General features: G+C 32.6%; 3 protein-coding genes across 4 annotated transcripts; 2 read left to right on the top strand and 1 right to left on the bottom strand.

Moving 5' to 3' along the window:
• The first annotated feature begins 1,313 nt into the window (after positions 1–1,313).
• LOC134280578 (uncharacterized) lies at positions 1,314–9,800 on the top strand. The gene is made up of 5 exons (XM_062763029.1): positions 1,314–1,826; positions 2,049–2,397; positions 2,943–3,670; positions 3,802–4,057; positions 9,435–9,800. The coding sequence occupies exons 2-5, from the start codon at positions 2,070–2,072 to the stop codon at positions 9,701–9,703; spliced, it is 1,581 nt and encodes a 526-aa protein (XP_062619013.1). The 5' UTR covers positions 1,314–1,826; positions 2,049–2,069; the 3' UTR covers positions 9,704–9,800.
• A 652-nt stretch (positions 9,801–10,452) lies between these two features.
• LOC134280606 (uncharacterized) lies at positions 10,453–15,637 on the top strand. Its single transcript, XM_062763054.1, has 3 exons — positions 10,453–10,770; positions 11,654–11,812; positions 14,818–15,637. Exons 1-3 carry the CDS (start codon positions 10,563–10,565, stop codon positions 15,213–15,215), a joined length of 765 nt encoding a protein of 254 aa, XP_062619038.1. The 5' UTR covers positions 10,453–10,562; the 3' UTR covers positions 15,216–15,637.
• A 301-nt stretch (positions 15,638–15,938) lies between these two features.
• On the bottom strand, positions 15,939–24,435 carry LOC134280589 (cytochrome P450 4F8-like). Of its 2 annotated transcripts, XM_062763041.1 has the most exons (13): positions 21,073–21,097; positions 20,713–20,876; positions 19,500–19,704; positions 19,273–19,400; positions 19,055–19,179; positions 18,750–18,812; positions 18,544–18,667; positions 18,319–18,454; positions 17,948–18,071; positions 17,108–17,303; positions 16,831–16,913; positions 16,154–16,219; positions 15,939–16,039 (listed from the first exon to the last, which is right to left on the bottom strand). In XM_062763041.1, the coding sequence occupies exons 2-13, from the start codon at positions 20,860–20,862 to the stop codon at positions 15,940–15,942; spliced, it is 1,500 nt and encodes a 499-aa protein (XP_062619025.1). In that variant the 5' UTR covers positions 20,863–20,876; positions 21,073–21,097; the 3' UTR covers position 15,939. The 2 variants fall into 2 exon arrangements, with proteins under 2 accessions (XP_062619025.1, XP_062619029.1); XM_062763045.1 differs by lacking the exons at positions 20,713–20,876; positions 21,073–21,097 and adding an exon at positions 24,281–24,435.
• Between the last annotated feature and the right edge of the window lie 923 nt (positions 24,436–25,358).

Genomic DNA, 25,358 nt, shown 5'->3' with positions numbered 1-25,358 from the left:
AAGAGAGATAACTGCTTTAAGAATCGGCATAGGATGGTCCACTTAATATTTTGTTCTTCTTTCCCCTTGCAGAAAATTGCAATGGCACTATAGTACAGATTTTTGTTAGTACATGTAAGTGACTTAACCGGATCCAGTAGAGGGCGTTAGGGTCAGCTATCAAAAAATTCCTGGATCCGTCCTTTTATAGATATTTCTTTTGGGAATTAAGCAAGTAATGTTTCAAAACCTTTTGATAAGCGTAAAATTGATACTCTGAACATTTTTAAATTGAACCGTAAGATTAAAGCGACTCCCTCCCTTCGGATTTTATAAGTAATGAACTTCTTAGGTGACTGAAATGTCTGGGGTTTTGTCTCCAGATAATGCATTCAATTTTTCTTCCCAAAATGTTCATTTAAGTCTATATAAATAAGAAAATCGACAATCGCTGTAACAGGAGGTTTATTATACAATGTGACAGTACTGTTGACATGCTAAATGAACCCGATGTTCATATGTGACTACTTATCGATGTACCATACATACTAATAACAGGAGCTTCATAATAAGCTAATTTATATATTTTTTATCATGTTAAAGTGCATCAGTTGACATTTTAATGTACCTGGAATTGATTAATTATAAATTCTGTATTTTCTATTTGTTGAAAAAAAAAACAATAAAAAAAGAACCTTACTGCAGCTTGCTTTAGAAATGTCTACTGGTCATAAAAAATGACATTTCAATGAACAGCTTTAAAAAACAGTTAAGTATTACATACTGTACACAGGGTTAGCTCTGCTTTATTTTCGCCCTCTCACACTATAAACAATTTTGCCCTGTTTTAAATTCGCCCAGTCACCATTCTGTTTAAGAAATTATACTGTATTCTTTTATTTCGCCCCTTTTTAAATTCGCCCGACCGAGGGAAAGGCGAAAGGAGCGAAAATAAAACAGGGACGAAAATTTCCCTGTATACAGTATATAGAATGTAAAGAAAAGCCTTTGACAGCCTTTGGTTATATTTAATATTACACTGTAGTCTATCAGTGAGGCAGATGTCGTGCCATAATAAATTTTTCAGCAAGTTTAAAATTCAGTCCTATATGATCAAATTAAATATCTTTGGCAAAAGAAAAGAATTAAAACTGTAAATAATTTTAAAAATATTTTATATTTGTGTTACTTCGAAAAAACGAAAACGCGATATGGTATTTTAGAACAATCCTTATATGGACAGTTCCAATTCGGTCTTTCAAATAAGTTAAAATATTGGGGATTTTTTGTATCGTTTAACTGAAATACGACCGTCCTTTGTTTTACCTGTCATGTTACATGAAATTTTAATCATTGCAAGCTTTTAAAACTTAACAACAGACTAAAGCACCATTAACGCAATCCATATCAGTAAACATTAGCATAAAAGTTTCAGAGGAGTCACACAATAACAATTCTTTGTGCTGATGGACATAACGTGGATGCTTTTAGGAAGTCATTGACAGCTGATTATTGTTATTTTTTGGGAGGATATCCTTTATGGGATTTTTTCTATTTAAACACAGATAGTAGATATGGAGCAATATTACATTCAAACACAACACTGTGTGAAATTGTTGATTTTCGATAATAGATTCAGAAAGTAGATCCGTTAGCTGACAGTGGCGCGCGATAACACTGACCCTTTAAAGAGACCAGACTGCAAAGAAAAGATTTCTGATCCAAGTAATCACCTTTCATTTACTCTCTGTTTAATGAAAATATTGACTTCCATTTAAAAGTTCACCATATAAAGTGAATGGATTTGAAGGAATGCCGGTTTGGAGAAACTTCGGGAACCCAGTGTGGTAAGTATATAAAAATGTGATTTGCCTTTTTGTCTGAAAGTGCCATAGTATTGAAGTCAAATTTGCTTTTTTTCCCTCGTGCATTTAATCTAGTGCATAAAGCATAATCCGTATTTATGTATGTCAAAAGAATTGTTCTCAGTCCATAATTCTCTTTTTCTTTTTAAAAATTTATGCCCGACTGTGAAGAAGCGATTAAAATTTTTAATATTGTTTTGTCAGAACTTAATTTGAAATGCTGTGATGTCCACAATGGAATTAAAAGAAGGTAAGGATATCAAAGACGACATGACAGACCAGGTTAAAAATACCCAGGCGGTTAGAGTGATTGACCATGTGTTATCACTACTGTGTTGTGGGAAGGGTCACTCCTCGCTGACCAACATTAAAACACTCGGAGACAGGTTACAACATCAGGGGTATCTCAAAAAAGAGAAATGGGAGAAGAAACATCCCATAACGAGGGACAAAATCATCCTGCTGAACTGGATAAAAGAACACTTAATTTCAAAAACCTACCAAGGAAAGGACGTTCTCCTGGACTGTGTCCGTGATCTTAGACTACTAGAAGGTAAGAACTTATATCTAATATGTATGTTTAAAATTTATGTGAAGTCCAAACGACAATGAAGCTTTGTTCGTGGATATCATTATATTTTACATTTATAACACTAAAATATCTTTCTATTCCCCATAAAACACAGACATTTTGTCAATATAACCACCTGTGTACATGCGTGTCAACTGTATAAAATTTGAAAAGTAAATATTTTATGTAATACGTAATGCCAAAACTGAAACGTTATTAAATATAATTACCAAAAATGAATGTATAAAAGAATGGTATGTTTATCTATATTTGAATAAGACGATCTCGAGTTATGTTTAAATAAATAAGGAGTGCTTTATTTCATGCATGTGGAAAAAATGCTTTCATGTCGAAATTGTGCCTTGCATATTTTATATTGATTTTAAATTCAGCCAAATATGAAGACTTAATCAGAGAGAGAGTGTCAGGGGAGGTATATTTTTTGGATGGATCCTATTGATTCAAGATGATAAATGAGATCAAATTCCATTTCGTTTTATGCTCATTACATTTTCGCTTTGTTGCAGATAGAGATCTCTCTGAGGTAGAGAATTTTGAATTGAACCAAGCTTTGAATATTTTATATGACATCCAACAAAACGCTAAAAGAGAAGATACGGATTCTCCTAGTCATCTACACGAGGACATTAAACGGATGAAAAGTTCGCAACAGGCGTCTCCTAAAATACATCGGAAACAGGGGGATTCAAAAACACATAAAGATATCAAGACCGGTAACGAAGTCAATAAACATGTAGTTTTAACACCGCCTTCTAGTTCTTCAAACTCTGTTTTAAATTCTCCATTAAATGATCGAAAATCCAAAGGAAAAACCCCGAGGGATAACAAATCTACAGATCTAGAGGCGGTGCAAAAACAAATGAAATTAGACTCATCTTCATCCCCAAAATTATCAAGACCCGGAACAACCAGCAGTACAACAGATTCTGAGAAGTCCTACTTACACTTACATCGTGAAAAGAAAACTCACCAACAGCAATCAGAAACAGAAAATAAAAGTTATACCGTAAATACACCTAATCGTGTTCAGCCAAGCCAACCAAGTTCTAGTAAAAGAACGTTAAAGGAAGACACTGCAAGAATGAAATCTATTTTATACCATCTGATGCTTCGTCCATCGGAAGATAAGCGAAAATTCTGTAACATAATTGACGCTTTAAGTTACGACTTGCGAAAGAAAGATATGAAAAATGAACTTATTCAATTTCTTCACGAAAATCCACCGAAATTTTCAGTACGTCACATATTTCATCACAACAATATTTTGCTTGATTTTATTTTCCTAAAAGAAAGTTTAAACAGTCTAACAAATTGGACTGCTTCTTTTTTGTTTGTATTTCCCTAAAAGATAAAACTTTTTTTCAGCTAAAACATGTTGGATTTATTGATGGGGGAGAATGGAGCTTATATCTGCGTACGAAATGTCCAGACGCATTGTGTGCCTACGCAGTAGCTCAAAAATACCAAGTTCTTCTACACGTCGTTGCTGTTGGCACCGAAGACACAGAAGAGATCAGATTTTATCCGCTCGGTTATATTCACGGTAACGAGGATAGACACGTCTACCTGGCGTACCTGTCTGACAACAGTTTCATGCCTCTTGCACCAATGGATGCAGTAGGTGAGAATTCTCTTGAGTGTATTATAATAAAACTTTTTTCCATTCATTTCTCTCCCCACAAATTTTAATTCGTGTGGCTTGTTGAAAATGCAGACTGAATCAGGCTTTAAAAAAAATAAGTTTGTTTCCTGTAACATTCCCAAAAAATCAAGGGTCGGTAGGTCGGAAATTCTTTTTTTATACCCCCGCTCCGAAGGAGAGGGGGGCATACTGTTTTACCCTTGTGTGTCTGTCTGTCTGTCTGTCTGTCTGTCCGTCTGTCTGACTGTCCGTCCGTCTGTCCGTCCGTAACAAATTTTCGTCGCATTTTTCTCAGCAACCGTTCATCGCAGATGACTGAAATTTTAGCACAATCTTTGCCAAGGCATGTCATACGGTGGGATTCATTTTTGTTCAAATCCGATGTCAACTTCCTGTTAATCCGTCCGCCTGTCTGTTTTATACATAACAAATTTTCGTCACATTTTTCTCAGCAACTGTTCATCGCAGATGACTGAAATTTTAGCACAATCTTTGCCAAGGCATGTCATACGGTGGGATTCATTTTTGTTCAAATCTGATGTCAACTTCCTGTTTATCCGTCCGTCTGTCTGTTTTATACATAACAAATTTTCGTCGCATTTTTCTCAGCAACCGTTCATCGCAGATGACTGAAATTTTAGCACAATCTTTGCCAAGGCATGTCATACGGTGGGATTCATTTTTGTTCAAATCCGATGTCAACTTCCTGTTTATCCGTCCGTCTGTCTTTTTTATACATAACAAATTTTCGTCGCATTTTTCTCAGCACAATATCGGTATATATATATAGTTCTAACAAGATGCTTTGGTTTCTATGTATTTTTACAGATACTTTCTGCATAAACTTTAATGATGATAAAGAATTTACCTTAAATGAAAATAAATACTTAAAAAGTTACATTTCATTAACTTAACACGTGTATAATTATTCACATAAAAGCATACATTCGTATCAGAGCGGGGGTATTACTAGTGAGCATTCGCTCACAGATTCCTTGTTTTTTTTTTTTTTTTTTGGTTATGAATGGTCAAACATCCCCGGACCGAAAATACCAGGTGTTATATTTACAGTGGACACCCAATATGGCATCCAAAATGGCTGCCAAGCGGCAGAAAACGAACTTCAGAAAGTTGTAGGGGGAAACTGTTGTTACAATAATGATTACTCTTTATATTTAAGGTAAATGTACACTAAGTTGACATGTTTTATGTCTCAAATTAAGCTACAAGCTATTTTTTTAATTTAATAAATGGAATCAGCTGATTGATCAAACGAAGTTCTGCCATTTGTCAGAAAAAAAAAATCCACCCGGAGATAATTTGAATGGATCGGTCGGGTTACAGGAAACAAACATTTTTTTAGGCCCCAGTGCGAATGGTAAAACAAGTGAATTCTCTCTACAAATGGATTAGACATTATTTTCTGATGACCACCTCTAATTTAATATCCCAAACAACCAAATGAATTTCAATTACCATATCTTTATTGGATTCCGAAACTTCATAAAAATTCTTAGAAACAAAGATACATAGCGGATTCCAGTAAATATTCAACCAAGCCTCCTTCTTTACTCCTCACTAAGATATAAACAGTATTGAAGGAGAAACTTAAAGGCACTGTGCAACAATATATTCCAGAAGTGGTGTAAATCATATGTGAATACTTAAAAATTCCAAGGAACTTTTGGAAATTTGAAATCACAATACCAAATTACCAAAATCAATAGCTTAAAAACTCATGACTTTTCAACTTTATACACAACCATTCCCCACGATTAAATGAAGTCCAAGCTTTTTGATATCACGGACAGCCGCTTTTTCGATAAAAATGAAGCTCGTAACTTTTCTTAACTTTTCATTGGTCATTTGCTAAATTATTTTGGTAAAAAAACATTCTTATTGTACACACAAGTACTCTGAAGTTGACATTAAAAGGTTGCTTGAGTTTCTGATTGACAATATCTATGTTGTTTTTGGAAAACAGATCTTCCAACAATCTATTGGAACTCCCATTGGTCCGAATTGCGACCGTTATAAGCAGACCTATTTTTGTATTCATATGAAGCGGATTTTAACCAAAATCTTTTACCTGAAAAGAAGACATTTGTTGTGACCTTCAACTCAACATTTAGATATATCGACGACGTATTGTCAAGTAACAATGGTTATTTCCATTCTTATGTCGATACGATATATCTCGGTGAGCCTGAGATAAAAGATACCATAGAGTCTGACACATCTGATTCATATGTGGATATTTTACTTGAAATTGACGTTAATGGAAATCTAACAACCAAGCTCTATGGCAAACATGGTGACTTTACCTTTCAATCGTCAACTTCCCTTACTCATGCAGCAATATATCTTCATCACCTGCATATGGAGTTTCTATCTCGCAGTTGATTCGATACGTAAGAGCATGCTTTATGAATGCATAATTACTAAAAGGAGGTAAATTATTGACAAACAAGTTGATGAAACAAGAATATCAGCAGTCTTGTTTAAAGTCATCATTTCATAAGTTCTGTGGTCGATAAAATGGCCTTGTCAGCAAATACAATTTCGTTGAGTCAATGCTGAATGACCTTTTTAGACGGTGGCTATTTATAGCCACAGGCTATAGGTGCTGGTCAGTGTAAACACACGGGGACCCTAGCGGCGATTTTTGCAGAGTCAAAATAATGAAAGTTAACTGATTTCGATGTTTGAAAATAAAATGTACATAGGTTACAAATACATTGAAGTTATTTTAAAGACATTTCGTTGATGGATACAAAGCCTAACTCCTGATAATTGCCGTTATCAGTATTCCTCGCCTCATGAATATTCATTACACCGAACTTAACTAACTCGTACACCAACCGACTCGTATATTCGTGTGCAAACAACATATGTCAACTCGTACACAATTTTCTCGTTTTTTCTCACATGTTCGAAATATCATTTTCTATGCACGTTGTGTTTCTTAAAATTACCGAATATTTGTTGAAGAATATTTGTTGAAGAATATAACTCTGAAATCAAATGCTAGTAATAAATAATTGCTAAACAACACACGGCTGTTTTTAACTGAAATACTGCTTTGTGGATTTTTTTACAATAAAACTTGAATAGTAATTTAACAAAGTCTTTTGATTGTTTCTTGTATCTGTTTTCAATGCTATATTAGTAAAACGAAGATATGTATTTTAGGAAAGAAGAAAAAAGATCACTACATCCGAATCAGTTCGTAGTGACGGTTGTTGGAGGTATATGATGCCGTAAAATTTGCTAAGTTTATCATCATTTTAGTTTTTAAAATAAGACTTTGTTTGATTATCTCGGACACAAAAACGACTTAACGTATAATTTGTCAAATTTATAATTACAAAGACTATAACGGACACAATTTACCCATATATTTCATTCCTATTTATTAGATACTCTAGCGTGCCTCTAATAAATTTAACCGAAAATATACGAAAAAGGAACTCAAATACAAGTGCATGAATTAATATTAGTACTAGTATTAGAATTTTTTATGTGATTTTAGCTAAATCACATAAAAAGGAAAGTGGCTTTGAGCTGAATTTCGGTCAGTCTTCTAGTGTGTTCATCAAACAGTAAATATACACTGGGACTCGCGGTGACGTTGCATATTAGAATATAACGTATGAGAAATAACATAATAGCAAACCACGGCGAAAATGTATAAGATATTCAATTCTGAGGAAAGCTCAATACGTATATATACAGACTCTGATCGTGACTTGAGACGACGGAAAAATAGAGACAGAGAAATATTTTGTTATTCTGTTTTTTTTTTTCTTTTTTCGAGCAGTATACGAGAGTTGTCGTGTACAAAGCGTTTTTTCTCGTAAAATAGTGGGCGCTGCAATATGAAATTTTTAACAAGTATTTATTTATCATATTTTAATGTATTTGAATTCTTTTGATACACTTTAGACAAAAAAAATAATACTTTATCAACATGCTTTAATGTTACACACGATAAAAACCCCGGTTATAAAAATAATACGAGTATTGTTTCGAAATAAAAGTCTTAAATAGCTTTTGGTCTGGAAAGCAGTTCAGTTTTTTCCTCTAATAGAGAAATATAGTGTAATAGAGAAATGGGAGTTTTCTAAGATAATCGTTTTAATCAAATCCAAGGGTAGAACAAACAGCTACAGAAATAGCGAAAGGCGCTGACAATTTTGATAGCCAATATATGTATAAGATTATTTAGTTGAATGATAGTAAAAATACTTATTCATAACTTTAGTACTAATAAATCTTCACAAGGCCCCTTTTGTGCGCGATATTGGTTTCTGACTGTTATTTGAAGAATTAAGGGAAACTCAAATATGTGCATCAATGATATTCCTTGATTTAAGCGGGAATTATCAAACGTGTTTTAATCAAAGAGGAAACTTGACGCTGCTTTTGACACATTGACATTATCATCCGTAACACATTAAATGAAATCTGCAATTTTTTATTTATAAATGCATATACCTATTTGAAGTTTGCTGTGTTTTTTGATGACAAATGTACTTAAGATAGTGCGTTAACATTCTAGATCACAGTGAGAATTCATAACAATTTACTTTTTAGATCTAGTTCAAAAATATAAATTTATATATTAAAATACAGGTAGATATATTGTGAATAATCGGAATAAAATTTTAAATAATTCCCAATTCATTTTACAAAAACTTAAAACATTTTATCTTATTTACTACAAGTCGCCATCTGACGTTACGGTAGCGGGTTTGCTTTGGACTCACGGACTTGTACATGTATCTAATAATCTAACTGTGTCTCAGGACAAGCCGTTACACCGGGTCGTAGGACATTTATCATTTTAACGATAGATCATTCTATCTAACGGACTTGAAGAAGTCCATCCTTACTTAGCGGATTCGACTCCCACTGCGTGACATGGATATTGGACTTTAATTCAGATCAAGATCCTGTGTCGCAATAATTGCTAGCCAGAAAAATCCATAGGTTCTGAAAATTTTATTTTTTTTTTAACAAATGTACGTTAAATAAACAAAATCATTCATGCCACCGTCTTTCAGTACTCACAGTACTTTGATTCATACTAATTGTTAGTCCATTATTTACACACTGAGTTGAAGACGGATTTTCCCGTTGTTTCCCGATCATAACAAAGAGCACACAGCGGGTGTGACCGGTCGGCAAGGGATGCCCTTTCTTCCGGATCCACGGCACCGGATCCCACCTCTGATGCTTGGGAGGTCCGTGTTTGCTCTGTTCCTATTTTGTATAGTTATATGGACTTTTGAGCTAGCTTGAACACTGTTCGTTATCTCCATATATTTCATTTCTATTCTGCATTATATTTCAGATTTTCCATCACATATAATGAGTTCAGATAACTTCCAGAAATGTCTTGCCAAGATAGAGAATCTGGAGAAAGAAAACAAAATGCTGAGGACGAAACTTCAGGAAGTGGAAGACGACAAAGATGAGGACTCCCCATCTGACCACAAGGTGGCGCTAAGTGATCACGTGTCTCTGAGGCTACGAAGAAATAGCAACAACTTGGAGATTGACAAACTCCGCCAGCAATTGCATCTTATAAAAATAAAAATTGAACAACATAAGCGTATATAAGTATCAGTGCATAAGAGAAAATGTATTTGTAATTGTTGTATAACATATATATCGCATTGTATGATGAATTTCTCTAAGTATAAATGGAATCTATCAATTCAGAGACTCACTCCTCGATTGTTTATTTACTTGAATTGTTTAAAAATGTATTACGAATCTTGACTTAACCTGTACATACTTGCAAGGTTTGAAATAAAGCTACCTTGCTCGTTTGCCCGGGGAGACAAACAATATGAACTTGAGATAATTCATGTCTTTCTGCTGCCTTACCCGTCCGCACCAAAGCTGTAATAACATTTTGTACATCCTTCCTGGTCATGTAAGGTAAATTAAACTGCGCACAACTATGCCTAAAATGTAAAATTTGCAAAATGGCAGAAATTGTATACTTCGAATGTAAATATCTGAAATTTATCAAAGATTGGGGACTAAATGGAAAAGGTTTTCTGCTTTTGAAAAATGTTGAATGTGAAGAAATCAAATGAGATATCAAAGTTTTGAAAAAAAAAAAAACTTTTATTTTAGTGTTTTTAATTTGCTTCATGCATGTGTTTTATCACTTATTTTCCGGCAAAGAGACAAATTTCCGGTACAGTAAACCACTTCTTATATGTAGATGATAAATTAATTGATACAAATATTGTATATACGCATAAAAAAGGAGAGTAAGAAAAGCAAAAAAATGGATTCATTGCAATGCAATAACGTTTCATAACTTAAAAATGCAATTCTTTTAATATCTTCTCTAAAGTTGTATTATACATGACCGATAGAGCAATCCAGATTTTTAAAAAATCATTCATAAACCGAAAGTAGAGATAACCGAACTATGTACATCATCGACTGAGGACGTGTTTTAATGGCGTGTGTAACCGTTGTTGTGTTTTTAGAGTTTCTAGTCCATTTAGTTGGGGTATTAACCCCGGGGTGGATCAGAACTGTCCAGGATGACAGCTCCGGGGAGTTCAATAGTACTAATGCTGGACTGTTCTATGTTATGAGGTGCACGAACGAAGGGTGCATAACTAAAACTATATATGAAGATTTTCCTAGTCTTGCTTATCAGGGTAAGTTCATGTTGAATAGATTTTATTTCGTAAGAGAAAGCATTGAGTCGGCGTTGTCTTCAACGACCTTTCTTTAATTAAGACAATGCTGGTTTCTTGAATTTTAAGATCTTAGAAGGTTTTAAAGTCTCTCTTTATGAGGCGCAGTTTTAGTGCCTTAAATGCCTAAATTGTTATCAAAATAATCGATTACCTATTTTAACATCAGAAAGTTAAATTCTAAAATCAAAATTGATCTTTATAATAAGAGTATAAAATTCTTTTAAAAGTTCTGAGAACATCTACCTAAAGAATGGTATTATAAACGTAAATGGGACTTCATATTAATTGGTTATGCTTTTTATCTGATAAAAGATGTTTACTTGTGTGTATTCATCATATCAAGGACAATGCAAATTACATTGCTAAAATAATTTTTTTTAATTTCTGATCTCATTTCAGCAATATTTTTAAACATATGTAGGCCTATTATCATATCAACAAGTTCATGGCCTTCTGTGAATTACATTACGTAATTTAAAAAATATGTTAAATACAAATGAGAAAAAAATGTCAAAGAATTAAAAGTAACCTCTGTTTTGTTTATTTGTTTATATTTACAGTTCTTACTATTAACTTATTTCACACCTAGTTAAAAAATTCAAAAAATTGTTCTATATGTATTTAAGTTTTGAGAAGATGAATAACTCTAGTCGTGTAAAAATAAAAAAAATTTAAATAGACTGAAATATTCTCTTCCAAGCCAAATAAATCTTATACATTAGAGATAAAGTCAATGAAAAGTGTTATTTATTTCATTCACACGAGTACATCGTGTAATTTAAATAAAAATAAAAGTATAAAAGGGTTACTTCAATTTTACGATTTTATTAATTTTTTTAAGGTGATGCTTTATACCCTAGACAAGTCGCCAATGAATTCAACGCCAGTCTTGCTATACTACTGAATCTTTTGGGATTGTTCTCGGCACACTGTGCGGCCAGAAAAAACAAAGGAACAGCTAGGATGGCGCTTATATCTATTGTGCTACAGGCTTATTCATGTATGTATTCTACGAAATTTGCTTCACTTAGAGGGGTAGATAAACTAACCTTAGTTACCTCATTATCTGCTCATTAGAATATAATTTAATTTTAGTTGTAACACGTCATTTGATTGGATAAACAATTTTATCCATTTTGTATAATATAACTTGCCTACATCACAATGTGTTACGTCAAAAACGTATTACTCCGCTTGACGTTACTTTTAAAATTTATAATCAATGTGAAGCCTTATTCTGGGGGAAAACTGTCTCATTGTCTTGAACAATTTAAAATCTACATTATACCAGGATGCTGAAATTGAATTATAAGGAATGAAGCTGATTTCAACTTATATTATACGATATAACAAAACTTGGGGCAGTTTACGCTTATTTATAAACCGCTTCGCGGTTTATAAAGCGTAAACTGCCCCAAATTATGTATCGTATAATATAAGTTGAAATCAGCTCATTCCTTAATTAAAGTAATGTCATTAAAATTTTGCTTTTTCTGAGATTTGTTATTAAAAAAATATTACAAACGGAAATTATGAAATGTTAATATAATTCATTTAAAGTGATTTTTTTAAATTTAAAAAAATCCAAAGCAGTAAAAACATTCGACTTTTTAGATTGTATTTACAGACAAGTTCATCACAGCAACCCTGGAATTTGCAGACAACTTAATTTAAACAGGATAGTAGAAATTCTTGTAACACCAATGTTTTTGGCAGTAGTTTGCCTTGGTTTTAAAATTGATCTAGTGGACTTTTCCTACATCAACAATGAAAATTAACTGTGGAAAAACTGGTCACCTCACTGGTCATACATTTCAGTCGTCTGTAATCAGTAAAGCACAGGATAAAAAATACATGTGGCAGACTCTATTTCTTTAATTTCTATTTCACTGGCATATATTGAGTCGTTGTATGACCCAGGTATGACCCAGGAGTCAGCTCAACAAATTAAGACCACAACGCTATTGTTAATGTGGAACTTTTATATCTTAGAATCTCAACTTCAGAGATATAGTATCCTAGTGTACCCCCAGTGGTTCTTGAGAAGAAGATTTTCAAAGATTTTTCCCTATATATTTGACGTATATAACAATTTGAGCGCGTGCAAATTGATAAACAAACTTCAGTGCTTGTAATAGAATGGAAATGCTGATTAAATGTTAAAAGTTATTTTTTCTTACCATTCTTCATAAGATTTTTATAGCTCTTCTACAAAATCAAACTTTTACAATTAGAAATATCACCCATACCCTATTTTCGTCCTTCAGACATAAAACGGCCGCAGATGATTGTTCTATTTGTTTTCCCGTGATTTTTGATTAAAAAAGGGTTGGAAAATCATTAAAATAAAAATTGCAAATTTTAATTGTTAATTCTAATTTTTTATTTATCAATTTAAGAACATTAAATTGCTTTCGCTATTACCGACTCCGTTTTCTTTAACGAAATAAAAAAAAAAAACACGAACGTGCTTTCAGATTAACATTGTCAACGATGTCATGTATGCTCATGCATCAAATTACCTGATATGCAAATTATACAATGTTTTATTTTAGATTTTCCAAAATTCATTGACCTTACTTGCAAAAACCGATAGAAAATCAAAATATTTAAACAGTGCAATTCTGGCACAATCTGAAAAAAAACCCAATAGGAATACTATAATTCAATGCGTAGACTTGAATTGATCACCTAATTATTAAAATAATGTGTGAAATATTCACGTTACAGGAAAAAAAAATATTATCTACTAGCTCTGCAGTATGAAAAATAAAAGAGTTTGCAGAAAAGATCTTGTTTTACTTGATTATATCGTGAAGTTCGACCCAGTAGACGCCCGGATTAGTTATGCTTCAATGCACGTGACTTAGCACCTTTAAAACTGGTAAAAATTGTGACAAAAATACACTTTCTTTGGTGGCTCAATAAAACGACTGTTCAGACTGTTCAATAAAATAAATTCTTGGATTTTTCCTATATATTTCTATATAAAAATTTGGGGGGGGGGGGTTTAAAATCCCATGTGGCCCCGACTGGCGGCTGGGCAAGGTCAATATTTAGATCTAATTTAAACAATGTGATCATCAATGCTTGGTCATGTTGTAAGATTGATTTTTTTAAAGGAGGTGATATAATAAATTCTTATGTATGGGAAATATTTTTGATATAATATATTTGGTTTTATTTATTTACCGTCTCAATAACATATTCCTGTATAGAAAAAATCTCGATTATATAAAAGGGAATAAAAACACACACACAAGAAAAGGGAAAATCAGCAGCACAGTATACATTGTTTTAATTTGTAGTACCAACAGAATTTCTGTTGTTGGAAGCATTCACAGCTGTTAATTAAAGTGTCTGTTAAAATCTTTGATTTTTGTGGAGACTTTCATTTGCAGTGATGACTTAGATTTTTTCCCTGAAATAATTACGGATACCCGCATGGCCGCATAGAACGTCAACCAAACACAGGTAACGTCAATATCGTAGGTGGAAAGTGTATAGGATCCTTATTATTTTTGAGCGTTAGTTTCTTTTTATAAAATTCTTAAATTAAAAGCCCATGCACCTAATTGAATACAATGACAGGGATAAAATAATAAAATGAAGGAATATTTGATCTGGAAGTAATTTTGGGGAATTAAATGCCGTGTACACTTTCAATGAAAATGGACCTAATGAAAAATCAGATATTTTAAGTATTTATATCTTATTTAAGATTAAAACTAGTTTAAACTGCAAATTCTGAAAAATAATTGCTGAAAAAGTTGCATCATTGTGTTCACTAGTCATAACAATAAAAAATGACGTCATCGATACCGAGTTCGAAACGTGCTGGTCTCGAGAAGTTTGGGGACGAATTTAGGGTACGGACGAATTTAGGGTACACGACGATATATGTTGAATTAAAATTATTTTTAAGGATGTAATTTATTGTTTATGAAGAATTGGTTAAGAGTTCTGAAAGATTTAGTCTTATTACATTTAATACTATATTTTCAGTTTTTGTAACATTCGGTTTCATTATGGACTACCTTGTGATCTACATCCTGGCACAGAGACACAACTCTGAATACACTGGATACACCTACGTCACAAGCAGCACACAGATGCCATATTCCTTGATCATCACTGGAGTAGCCTTATTCATTCAAGCTTCTGTCATTATGTACTTTCTTGCAAAGTTATGTCGTCTGCTTGACGGGACTTTACTAAACAACGAATCGCCACCCCCGTATCAGCCACTTTTAGGTAATGATGGGGGCGGCCATCAATACACATACGGGACTTCTAACGAAAATCAACATCCGGTTCCTAATGCTCCTACAGATTATCCCAGAAACAACAATCCATTTGAAGAAAATACCAATCAGCGATTCAGGAATGAGAGCAATGCTTAACTGATTGATTTAGTGATTTAGCCACTATATAGCACTGAATTTGATAATTTCAATAAGAAAACTTCGTCTCTAAGTACAGATATGTTGGCATTATATCAGAAAGGAATATGACTATATCATCACAAATTCTACCCAACGAGGGCAAAAACATTTCAGATCATAATTTAAATCAAAATTGGATTACAAACGTTGAACAGTTTGCCAGTACCTGTGCTTTAATTCAACAATGTCTTAATAGTTGAGCTATAAACATAAATAATTATTTTTGGTCTAATTCTATCTGATCTTACTTTAGAAATAGATACTTTCATCATCTATGGCCAAGAATAAGGTCTAAAATATTGAATATAATCTTTGTAACAGAATTTTTGTTTGAAAAAAGATCTAGATCAATTAAAATTTGCTGTTTAGTGTTTACTGATGCATGCTATAAATGTGTCAAGGAGAGTCAAATAGACCTTTTAACATTTTAAAATTCAACATTTTTCTTTGTACTAAGAAAGGCACACTCGTTCTGAAAATCTGACAATATTCATTCGAGATAAATCAAAAGTCAATTAAAGGAAGATAGAAACATTAAAATTGATATGCTTAGTATTGCTATAATTTTTATTGTATTCAAAATCCTTAAAAATTTCACTTATACAATAACTTAACTATTTTACATATAACAAATTTTCATCTTCCTTGCTTGCAAATAAACATTTAAACATTTAATACTTCTTTATCTTTGGGTTACATTGATTTTAATTCCGTATTTTGCTCTCATAACAAGTTCTGGAAATTCTTCGTACACGTGACCTTCCACCAATTCCACTTTGAATCTGGAAATAATAGTTCATGATCATGGTTATTCTTTTGTTTACTTCTAAAAATATTAATGATAAAGTATATTACATATATTAACAAATAATTTTTCCTTTATTATTTTACTTTACCTCTTCACTAAAGCAGCAATCATAACTTTTTCTTCATTCACTGCAAAATTCTGCCCGATGCAATTTCTGATAAAAAACATGTTAAGAGTTGTGAAACCTCTCTTTCTATATATCTCCTGTATATAAAAGGTTGGCTTGAATTTTATCAAAAAGTAGAAGTGTTCTATGTGCACACACAATAAGGGTATACATTTCTCTAAATGTTTCAATTTTCCTTCAGTACATGTATAAAATTTGAAAAACCAACTGCTTTTAATACCATGAAAATCATACTGTGCTTTTTAAATTTTTCCATGAGATTTGCACAACACTTATCCAGGACATTATAAGTAAAATGGTACTCAGTATTTTAGCCTTAAAAATTATAAAACCTGAAACCTTCTGAATACATGTATTTGAGTTCCTAAACTTTGCTTAACGAAAAGGGATAAAAATTGTTATAAAATGTAATAATAAAACCTGGAGCCCCTTAAAAAAGGACTTGAAATGAATAGCTTTCTACACCTGGAACTCATTGAAAACAAAATGCAGTTGTAATTTGTACATGGAGTTTGCTGAAAATGTACAAAATAATTTTGATCTTTATACTTAGGGCCTGCTGGAAACTGAACATAATTACATGTTATCTTTTACCTGGAGTTTAGTAAAACTGAATATTATTGTATGGAGTTCTATACCTGGGGCCTGCTGAGAACGGAATATAATTATACGGATCTCTCTCTTGTCTCTTTTCATCCTCAAACCTCGAAGGTCGAAATTCCTTCAATAACCAAAGCATGTATAGGATAAGAAATGTGTTATTATTTATTGTTATGCATTTTTATGGTCCTATGATGGACGGTAATTTAAACTACCGATCGAATCATCATGTTTACATATATTTCATTTAGAAATTGTCACGCCTCATATCTTTATTACAACCCCCTTGTTGCTATGAAAATTACATTTACGTACCATGTGATCAGGCCAAACATCTGGATGATGATTGATTGCATGAATTAAAATGTTGACTTGAAAATGTGCAGGAATCTCTGCCCCATCTAAAACCAAGGGCTTTGTCAGCCAACGACTTATAAAAGGCACAGGACTGTGCATTCTCATAACTTCCTTCAGAAACATCGAGGTGTACTTTAACTTATTAAGATCTTCCCTGAAGAAAGTAAGAAAACATCAGAATTAATTAAAAACTTAATTTACAATTTCAAATTGGTACAAAAACACCAATTTGAACATAACTTTAATTTTGTTACAATTTTTATTATGTTGTTTTCAAATCCACTATATATTTAATTGAATAACAAAGAACTATATGCGGTATATTGGTTTGACAAAAGTCAAATTTTGAAAACAAACAACAATTTGCTCATTTACATAACATATTAAAAAATTTGTTAATTTTTTTTTTTGAGATGAAGTTAAAATTATTATGTTGTTTTCAGATCCACTATATATTTAATTCATAACAAATTTGACTGAAGTAGATACTGATGAGAATTTCAGTGAAATAGGTTACAAACTGGTCGATGTGTAATACACGTGTATTTAATTTTTCTCAAAATACAACCTAATGAACAGAGATTTCATTTGAAATCAAAAGACCATTCAAAAGTTTTTTCTCTGTCATTGTATCCAAATTGAAGGAATATTCCAGATCTTCACATATCAAAATTTTTACATTCTGATGTCATTTAAGTTATTTTGCAGATAGCAAAATAATTATATAAGGAATTTTATAAGTGGAAATGCTCAAAATGAGATAAATTCAGCTGCTTTCTCAACACTCAGCCTCCACACCATGTAACTTGTGGTCTGCCATCTAGAACTGACGTCACTTCCTGATAAACCTTTTCCTGTTCTTCTGGATACTTGGCTAAACAGTAAATAGCCCAACTTATGGCCGATGCTGTTGTATCATGTCCTATAATGAAAATAGATTTTCCATCACCAATACTCAACTTTCCTCCCCATTTAATTGGGGGATAAAAAATCTGTGAATACTGTTTGACATTTTTAAAGAATGTACTGCTTTAAATTTAATTTCTTTCTAGGCGAATGTTTTAATACTTTTGGAGAATAAAAAAAATTGACAATTTCATCAAAACTTCACAAGAAACATGTATTTCATATGATAAAAGGTTTTTGTGACTAATTACACCAATTTTTACCTTCAAAAAGGAAAGTATCCACCTCTGCCCTGATGTCCTGGTCATTTAGACCTTCCCCATTCTCGTCTTTAGCCGTGATTAGAATGTCTAAAAAATCTAGCCTTTTTCCCGCTCTCTTATTGGTATCCTTCTCTGTCTGCAGTGTGTACTCATATTACAGAAAATAACCATAAAAAACTATGCTAAAGAGAAAACTGCAAGATATAAATTAAACATCTTTAATACCAAAGCTTTCCTACGAGAAGCGATAATTTCATCAGCAAACCCATGAACATAGTCGATGAGACGCTTGTATTCCCTGCCCATGGATGAGAGCCAAAACAAAACATCCGGATAAAGCCATGGACATCTAAATTAAAACAGTTAAAAATCACACGTATATGTCTTTGATACTAATTCATTCTTTGAAATATAATGCAATAGATACTTACAAAGTCCTTTGAACGGATAGATACCCCAGTCGTCGGACAGCCTGTACATATGGGTGACTATCTCTGTGAAAATTTTAAAAGATGCTTTTTTCTGAAGGGGACACTCTTGATACCCATGATTTTGTTCCACATAAACTCATAGATTATTTTTTTCATAGACATAGTGATATTTTTAAGTACAAAAAGTGTTATACGTGAACCTGATCAAATTATACAGAGGGAGGCTCCCCGTTTTTAAGTGATATCGAATTATATTCTGTCTTGAGGATTAATTTCGTAATTTTAATATTCAGTCAAACCCATACCCCTTTTCCTGTACCTGCCCGGAATAGGACAACGAACATCTTAACATGGTATCCAATGTAGCCAGTGATATGTGGCTGTAGATTTCTATCGCTTCTTTTGAATCACAAGCTTTTTGTAATTTTTCCTAATAATTTTAATAAAAAAGGAAAGCCAACAATACATAATTTTCAAAAATTCAGGGAAGGGAGAATTGAAATCTCACAATTATGCTGCTTACGAGAAATATATTGGCGACATCGTTGTAGATCTGAACATAAGGTCTGAGAATGTCAAAATGGAAGGCGGGAGTTAGCAGACGACGATTTCTCTCCCATTTCTTCCCGTCCGACAGCAATAGACCGTCACCTTATCATTGCAAGGAAAGATTGTTACGATGAACAAGTAAACAAGTGTATGAAAAAAATCTCAAATAAAGCGTCGGATGATTTCTCCACTTCCACTTACCTAACCAAGGCAAGACCATCCTATAAGCTCCCCCAAGGTTATATTTGACTTTTGGTTCAGAAGATTTTAGCAGGATTTTGGCCGTGTCGGGATGGCATGTGGACAAAACAGGATAAAAAAACATGATCCACCCGCTAACGAGCCTCGCTTTGGTTTTCTCCACCGTGACAGAAACCAGTTTGAAGAAGTCGGCCATATCATTTATCTATCAAAATAATGACGACTAAATATTAATTTGAATAATTTAATGTATACCTGACAACCTTATATAGTTCACTAAAATGAAAATTTTGAAACATTAAAAATTTGCAGATATTATTTAAATTAGTTTACTTTCGAAAAAAAAATTGAATGTCTACGAAAAAAATTATTCCCACAAATTAAAACCTTGTAGGAACTAACCACAATGTTTTGTCTCGTACAATCATTCTAATATTTTAATAATTAAGGTGCTGACAACAATCTGATCATAATTGCATTTTTAAGATCACTAGCTTTGAGAAACAATATTATAAATAGACAAAAGAAGGTACTTAGAAGTTCGTTAATTGAAATTTCAGAATACTTCTCAGTTCCTTGTCATTTTTCTTCAACTCTAGTTTTTAATATTAAATCTATATGTTCAAAGACGCAACAACTGGCAACAGTTAAGTAGTTATTTATGTGAATATATCATCCTATTGCAGAATCTATTTTCCAAGTTGTATAGAGATGATTTCATACATTGAATACAAAGATGTTAACATTGATGCATACTCTTTTCCATTCATTTTGTACAACGACTTCAGAATCTTCAAAATTCGAAGAAAAAAAAGAAGGTAGGGGGTGATTATTAAATGCTCTAACATTTTTTCTTGTCATATGAAATAAACAAAGTTAAGGTCTTTCTTTAAGAGAGCGAAACATACGCAAAGTTAGAAAATAAATTCCTTTGTAACACAAGCGTTATTCCAAAAGATATTGTTTTAACATTAACATACCAAACCGCCTGGTAACATAAAAATGCAGCTTAGAGCTTAATCATATGCCCTAACTACTGTTTGTTTAAATCATGACTTTTTTATTGTGTTGTTTCTAATGAATGCCACAGTAATCATAAGCAATGTGAATCCTTTACAGGCATCACCTTCATAAGATTTCAGTTTTTGTAACAATTCTTATAGTGCTCTAAGAACATAACTATTAACTTAGAAGCTTACAATTAAGTACATACCAGATGCAAATGTCCCCATATGGGATGCCAATGTTCAAAAGTGGTGATCTTTGCAGTAACCTTGCTCCATTGTTTATATCTATGTACATGCTGAATTATAAGTAAAATGGAAAAGACTACTGCTCCAATCAGCAAGGTAAGTAAAATCATGGCTGAAAAACTCCCTGTTCAGATAAAAAAAAATAGTGTCACGATTAGCTCTCCATAGTGTAATTTCTAAATGTTCATGGATAAAACATAGTGCTCAGGTAATAAATCATTTTGATTAAGGATTAAATAACAGATATTTGAATCTTATTGTGGATTAATTTATCTTTAAATATCATTTTAAATAGAATTATCTGAAAAGCTTCGACACACCTTTCAAACGGAATAACTTTTCCTCTTTACTAGGTCTAGGGTACTTCTACTTATGTAAACAAACTGCATTATAACGTACTGGAAGTTGTAAGGGTCATAAATACGTATACTGCCCTTGCCTGTCTATACGAGTTTAATAAATGTATCATTTGACGATACTTACTCGAAGACTTTGCTGTTCAAATAATAAACACTTTCAGATAAAGTTGAAAGGCCTATATACCGACAGTTACAAACCTTTTGATTGTACTAAGATCTGCAATTATTGCTGTGTATTCAACTACTCGTACATGTTTGTAAGATTATCGATTTTGTTGTAACATCACATTATTCGTCATTAGTCTATCTCAGAGATAGTACTCAGAGCATATTCTTGATTACTTGCACTGTTTTGAGACGTACACAATATTTGCAGGTTATTAGTGGCATATAGAGATATAATTTAACTTTAGAAAAGAGGCCCATGGGCCACACCACCACCAAAAGCTTTTCCATTTTGTTTTTTACCAGATTTCCTCCTTGTAATACACGGTGCATCCCCACCCTACCCCATTGAAAAGTGCATTTTAATATAAGACATATTAAAAAAAAACACTACCCCAGGATCCTTCTACATGTAGTTTCAGCTTTTTCCATGCCCAGTGGTTCTTGAGAAGAAGATTTTCAAAGATTTTTCCTATATATTTCTATGTAAAACTTTGAAAAAATTGTTGCCCCCCACCCCCCCCGGGGGTCATGATTTGAACAATTTATGTTTTTTTCTACCTGAGGATGATTCCACAAAATTTCAGGATTTTTTTTTGCCCAGTGGTTCTTGAGAAGAAAATTTTCAAAGATTTTCCCTATATATTTCTATGTAAAACTTTGCAAAGCCCTGTGGCCCCAGAATCACGCGCATGGGGGTCATGATTTGAACAAAGTTTTCAGAAGGTTTAACTACAACCCAATTTGTCAACATTAACCAGTTTCCAAATATTGAACATTTTTTTATCAATTGAAAGAAGATTTTCCAACAAATTTTCCCTATATATTTCTATGTAAGAACTTGACGTTGCATCGTTTTTGAAAGTGGGGAGGGGGGTCATGATTTAAATATTCAAGTTACCCGGCTGAAAACAACTTGACAAGCGCAAAATAAACCCCAGGAAATTGTCCAAACTTGAAAATACATAAGTTTCAAACCGGGGAGGGGGGGGGGGGGGGGCTAGCCCAGTTCTTTCCAGAAGAAGACTTACGCAAGAGTTTTCCTATATATTTTCTAAGCAAATTAATTAATTAAGACCCATTATTGCTATACATACCGCAAAGAAAATGTTAAGACTTGTTTTCTAACACATTTTAGGTACCCACATATGCGACTGCCAGTACACATATGAGTTTTAGCTTTTTACTACACAAGTTTATAAGAAACATTTTTAAAAAATAGCTTCCTATATATTTCTTTGTTTTACAAAAACAAGGTATAAAGAAAAGCAGAATATCCCCAAGATTGATACTGCTGCACAAATTCCACTGCAATTGTTTATTACTATTCGTACAGTTCTAAGTTAAAACAGGGTAAAAATGTACAGTCCAGTGTAAGTTTAGTAAAATTTTTATCGATTGAAGAAGAGTATAGGATTTGTGCAGCAATTTTATTTCTTATATATTTTTCCTTACTATTATACTTTCTTTATTTTAAATTAAATAGGATATGCCCTTGCGCCGACGTTGTTTTGTTTATGTGTTTTATTACCTTGAATGGGAAAGAATCTACACGTCCAAATATGAGGATGATTCCAATGATATACTGTCAGGTTTTCTGTATAAGAAAATCAATTTGAACTTTCTCTGTACATAAAATCTACAATTTATGATTTTTATATATTTGAATAGAAAACCCATATCTAGCCTTAACTCACTTGGTAGTATAGACATTGAACAATTCCTAGAATTTAGCCCCCCCCCCCACTTTCCATGGACACGATGCAGTAAAGGTTTAAAATGGGGAAAGTGGTGGAATTTGGAAAAAAAACTTTGGCACTGATTTTCCCTATATATTTTTGTGTTTGGAAAACATTTCTTTTTTTTTTTTGGCCCCACCCTTTTGTTTAGGGTCATGAAAAAAAAATCTTACAATCTACACTACCCCACTTTCAATTAGCTTCAACAATGAAATCCTATTTCGGGGGCAGTGGTTTTGAGTTAAATTCAACTTCATCTATAGATTCAAATTTATATATTTCTATGTAAAATACGTACTACATTCCCTTATTTGGCCCCACTCTTACAAAAAGCGGGTCGGCCTTTTAATGAACATATTCAGTATAGTATAAAGTTATGTCTGAGGATGAGGTCCTATTCCTGTGTGCCCAGAGAAAATAAATACGGAGATGGATCTGATGAGGCCTTCAGAAGTTCGATTGATAAAGTACTAAGGCCTATATATTTCTATGTAAAACCCGGGTTTGCTTCCCTAATTTTACCAACACTCGTAGCGAACACCACACCACCCAGCGTTATAATGCCGCACTAAATTTTGAATCTACAACTTCCATTCGTCTTCATTGAATATGCTTCATTGTTAGCGTGATTGAATTAACATTTGTAGTAGAGATAATGTTAATAATTTATTCCTATATATGTTTAAGTTTAAAAGAAAGTAGAATGAATTTACAAGAATAAAGCAACATAGAAGTAAAGACAAAATGAAGGATAAAAGTCAAAGTGAAATGTAATAAAGACGAATATGAAAACAATAAAGTGACATATAATTACAATAATAACAAAGCATAAAGAAGTAGGCCCAGTGGAATAAAAGCAAGATACATAGACTTTTGGCGGTAATTCCCTTCCATATCGGGGGTATTATTAAATGCTCTAACATTTTTTCTTGTCATATGAAATAAACAAAGTTATAAGGTCTTTCTTTAGGAGAGTGAAACATAAACAAAATTAGAAAATAAATTCCTTTATAACACAAGCGTTATTCCAAAAGATGTTGTTTTAACATTAAACATAAAAATGCAGCTTAGAGCTTAATCATATGCCCTAACTACTGTTTGTTTAAATTATGATGTTTTTTTTTGTGTTGTTTCTAATATTGCCACAGTAATAATAAGCAATGTGAACCCTTTACAGGCATCACCTTCATAAGATTTCAGTTTTTGTAACAATTATTATAGTGCTCTATAACTATTAACTAAGAAGCTTACAATTCATTACATACCAGATGCAAATGTCCCCATATGGGATGCCATTGTTCAAAAGAGGTGATCTTTGCAGTAACCTTGCTCCATTGTTTATATCTATGTACATGCTGAATTATAAGTAAAATGGAAAAGACTACTGCTCCAATCAGCAAGGTAAGTAGAATCATGGCTGAAAAACCCCCTGTTCAGATAAAAAAAAAATAGTGTCACGATTAGCTCTCCATAGTGTAATTTCTAAATGTTCATGGATAAAACATAGTGCTCAGATATTAATTCATTTTGATTAAGGATTAAATAACAGATATTCGAATCTTATATAATTTATCTTTAAATATCATTTTAAATAGAATTATCTGAAAAGCTTCGACACACCTTTCAAACGGAATAACACTTCCTCTTTACTAGGGTACCCCTACTTAGTCTTATGTAAACAAACTGCATTATAACGTACTGGAAGTTGTAAGGGTCATAAATACGTACACTGCCCTTGCCTGTCTATACGAGTTTAATAAATGTATCGTTTGACGATACTTACTCGGAGACTTTATGTTCAAATAATAAACACTTTCAGATTTGTTTTTAAAATAACAGTGCATGTTCGTTTATGGGTATCCGACCCATATTAGGACCAAAATTTCTAACCTTAAATATCAATTGTTTGTAAAATATCCTGATATTATTTTAAAGCATTTTAGAGAAGAAACTGATTTACCAAGAGAAATTTTCAAAAATGTTATTACCTAAGCAGAAATTAATTATTGAAGATTGTATTGAAGTCTATGGAAGGAAGTAAGTTTTTTATATATAAAAAAATAAATGTTTCAAATATCAAAAAATGCTGTGGTGGAAAGATGTATTTGATCATTGGGAATAGAAAAACAATTAGAAATAATTTTTTTACCAGTCAGATTTTTTAAAATTAATTTTATTGAGTAAAATCAAAGGGAAATAACTCGTCAAGGGCAGGAAAAGGTCATAAATTAGGACATGTCCCACTATATATTCTCTACTAAAAGATGAAAATTAGTTCTAACAACACTGATTATTCATCCCATACATATCTATTATGCATTCAATTCTATTGAATCTGAGGCT

Source organism: Saccostrea cucullata, unplaced genomic scaffold, assembly GCF_032062105.1.
Source record: "Saccostrea cucullata isolate Sc308-1 unplaced genomic scaffold, CSIRO_AGI_Scuc_v1 ctg105, whole genome shotgun sequence".
Taxonomy (NCBI): Eukaryota; Metazoa; Mollusca; class Bivalvia; order Ostreida; family Ostreidae; genus Saccostrea; species Saccostrea cuccullata.
The sequence above is the reverse complement of the archived record's forward strand: the minus strand, read 5'-3'. Positions and strand labels throughout refer to the sequence as shown.

Excerpts from the sequence above, each read along its gene's own strand:
- LOC134280578 (XM_062763029.1), top strand. The coding sequence starts at position 2,070 with ATGTCCACAATGGAATTAAAAGAAGGTAAGGATATCAAAGACGACATG. Across the intron at positions 3,671-3,801 it reads AAAATCCACCGAAATTTTCA|CTAAAACATGTTGGATTTAT; the intron begins GTACGTCACATA and ends ACTTTTTTTCAG. Across the intron at positions 4,058-9,434 it reads TGCACCAATGGATGCAGTAG|ATTTTCCATCACATATAATG; the intron begins GTGAGAATTCTC and ends ATTATATTTCAG.
- LOC134280606 (XM_062763054.1), top strand. The coding sequence starts at position 10,563 with ATGGCGTGTGTAACCGTTGTTGTGTTTTTAGAGTTTCTAGTCCATTTA. Across the intron at positions 10,771-11,653 it reads TCCTAGTCTTGCTTATCAGG|GTGATGCTTTATACCCTAGA; the intron begins GTAAGTTCATGT and ends AATTTTTTTAAG. Across the intron at positions 11,813-14,817 it reads TGTGCTACAGGCTTATTCAT|TTTTTGTAACATTCGGTTTC; the intron begins GTATGTATTCTA and ends CTATATTTTCAG.
- LOC134280589 (XM_062763045.1), bottom strand. The coding sequence starts at position 24,430 with ATGATTCTACTTACCTTGCTGATTGGAGCAGTAGTCTTTTCCATTTTA. Across the intron at positions 18,813-19,054 it reads GGGCAGGTACAGGAAAAGGG|AGATAGTCACCCATATGTAC; the intron begins GTATGGGTTTGA and ends AAATTTTCACAG. Across the intron at positions 16,220-16,830 it reads CCGTTCTCAGCAGGCCCCAG|AAATTGCATCGGGCAGAATT; the intron begins GTATAGAACTCC and ends GTTTTTTATCAG.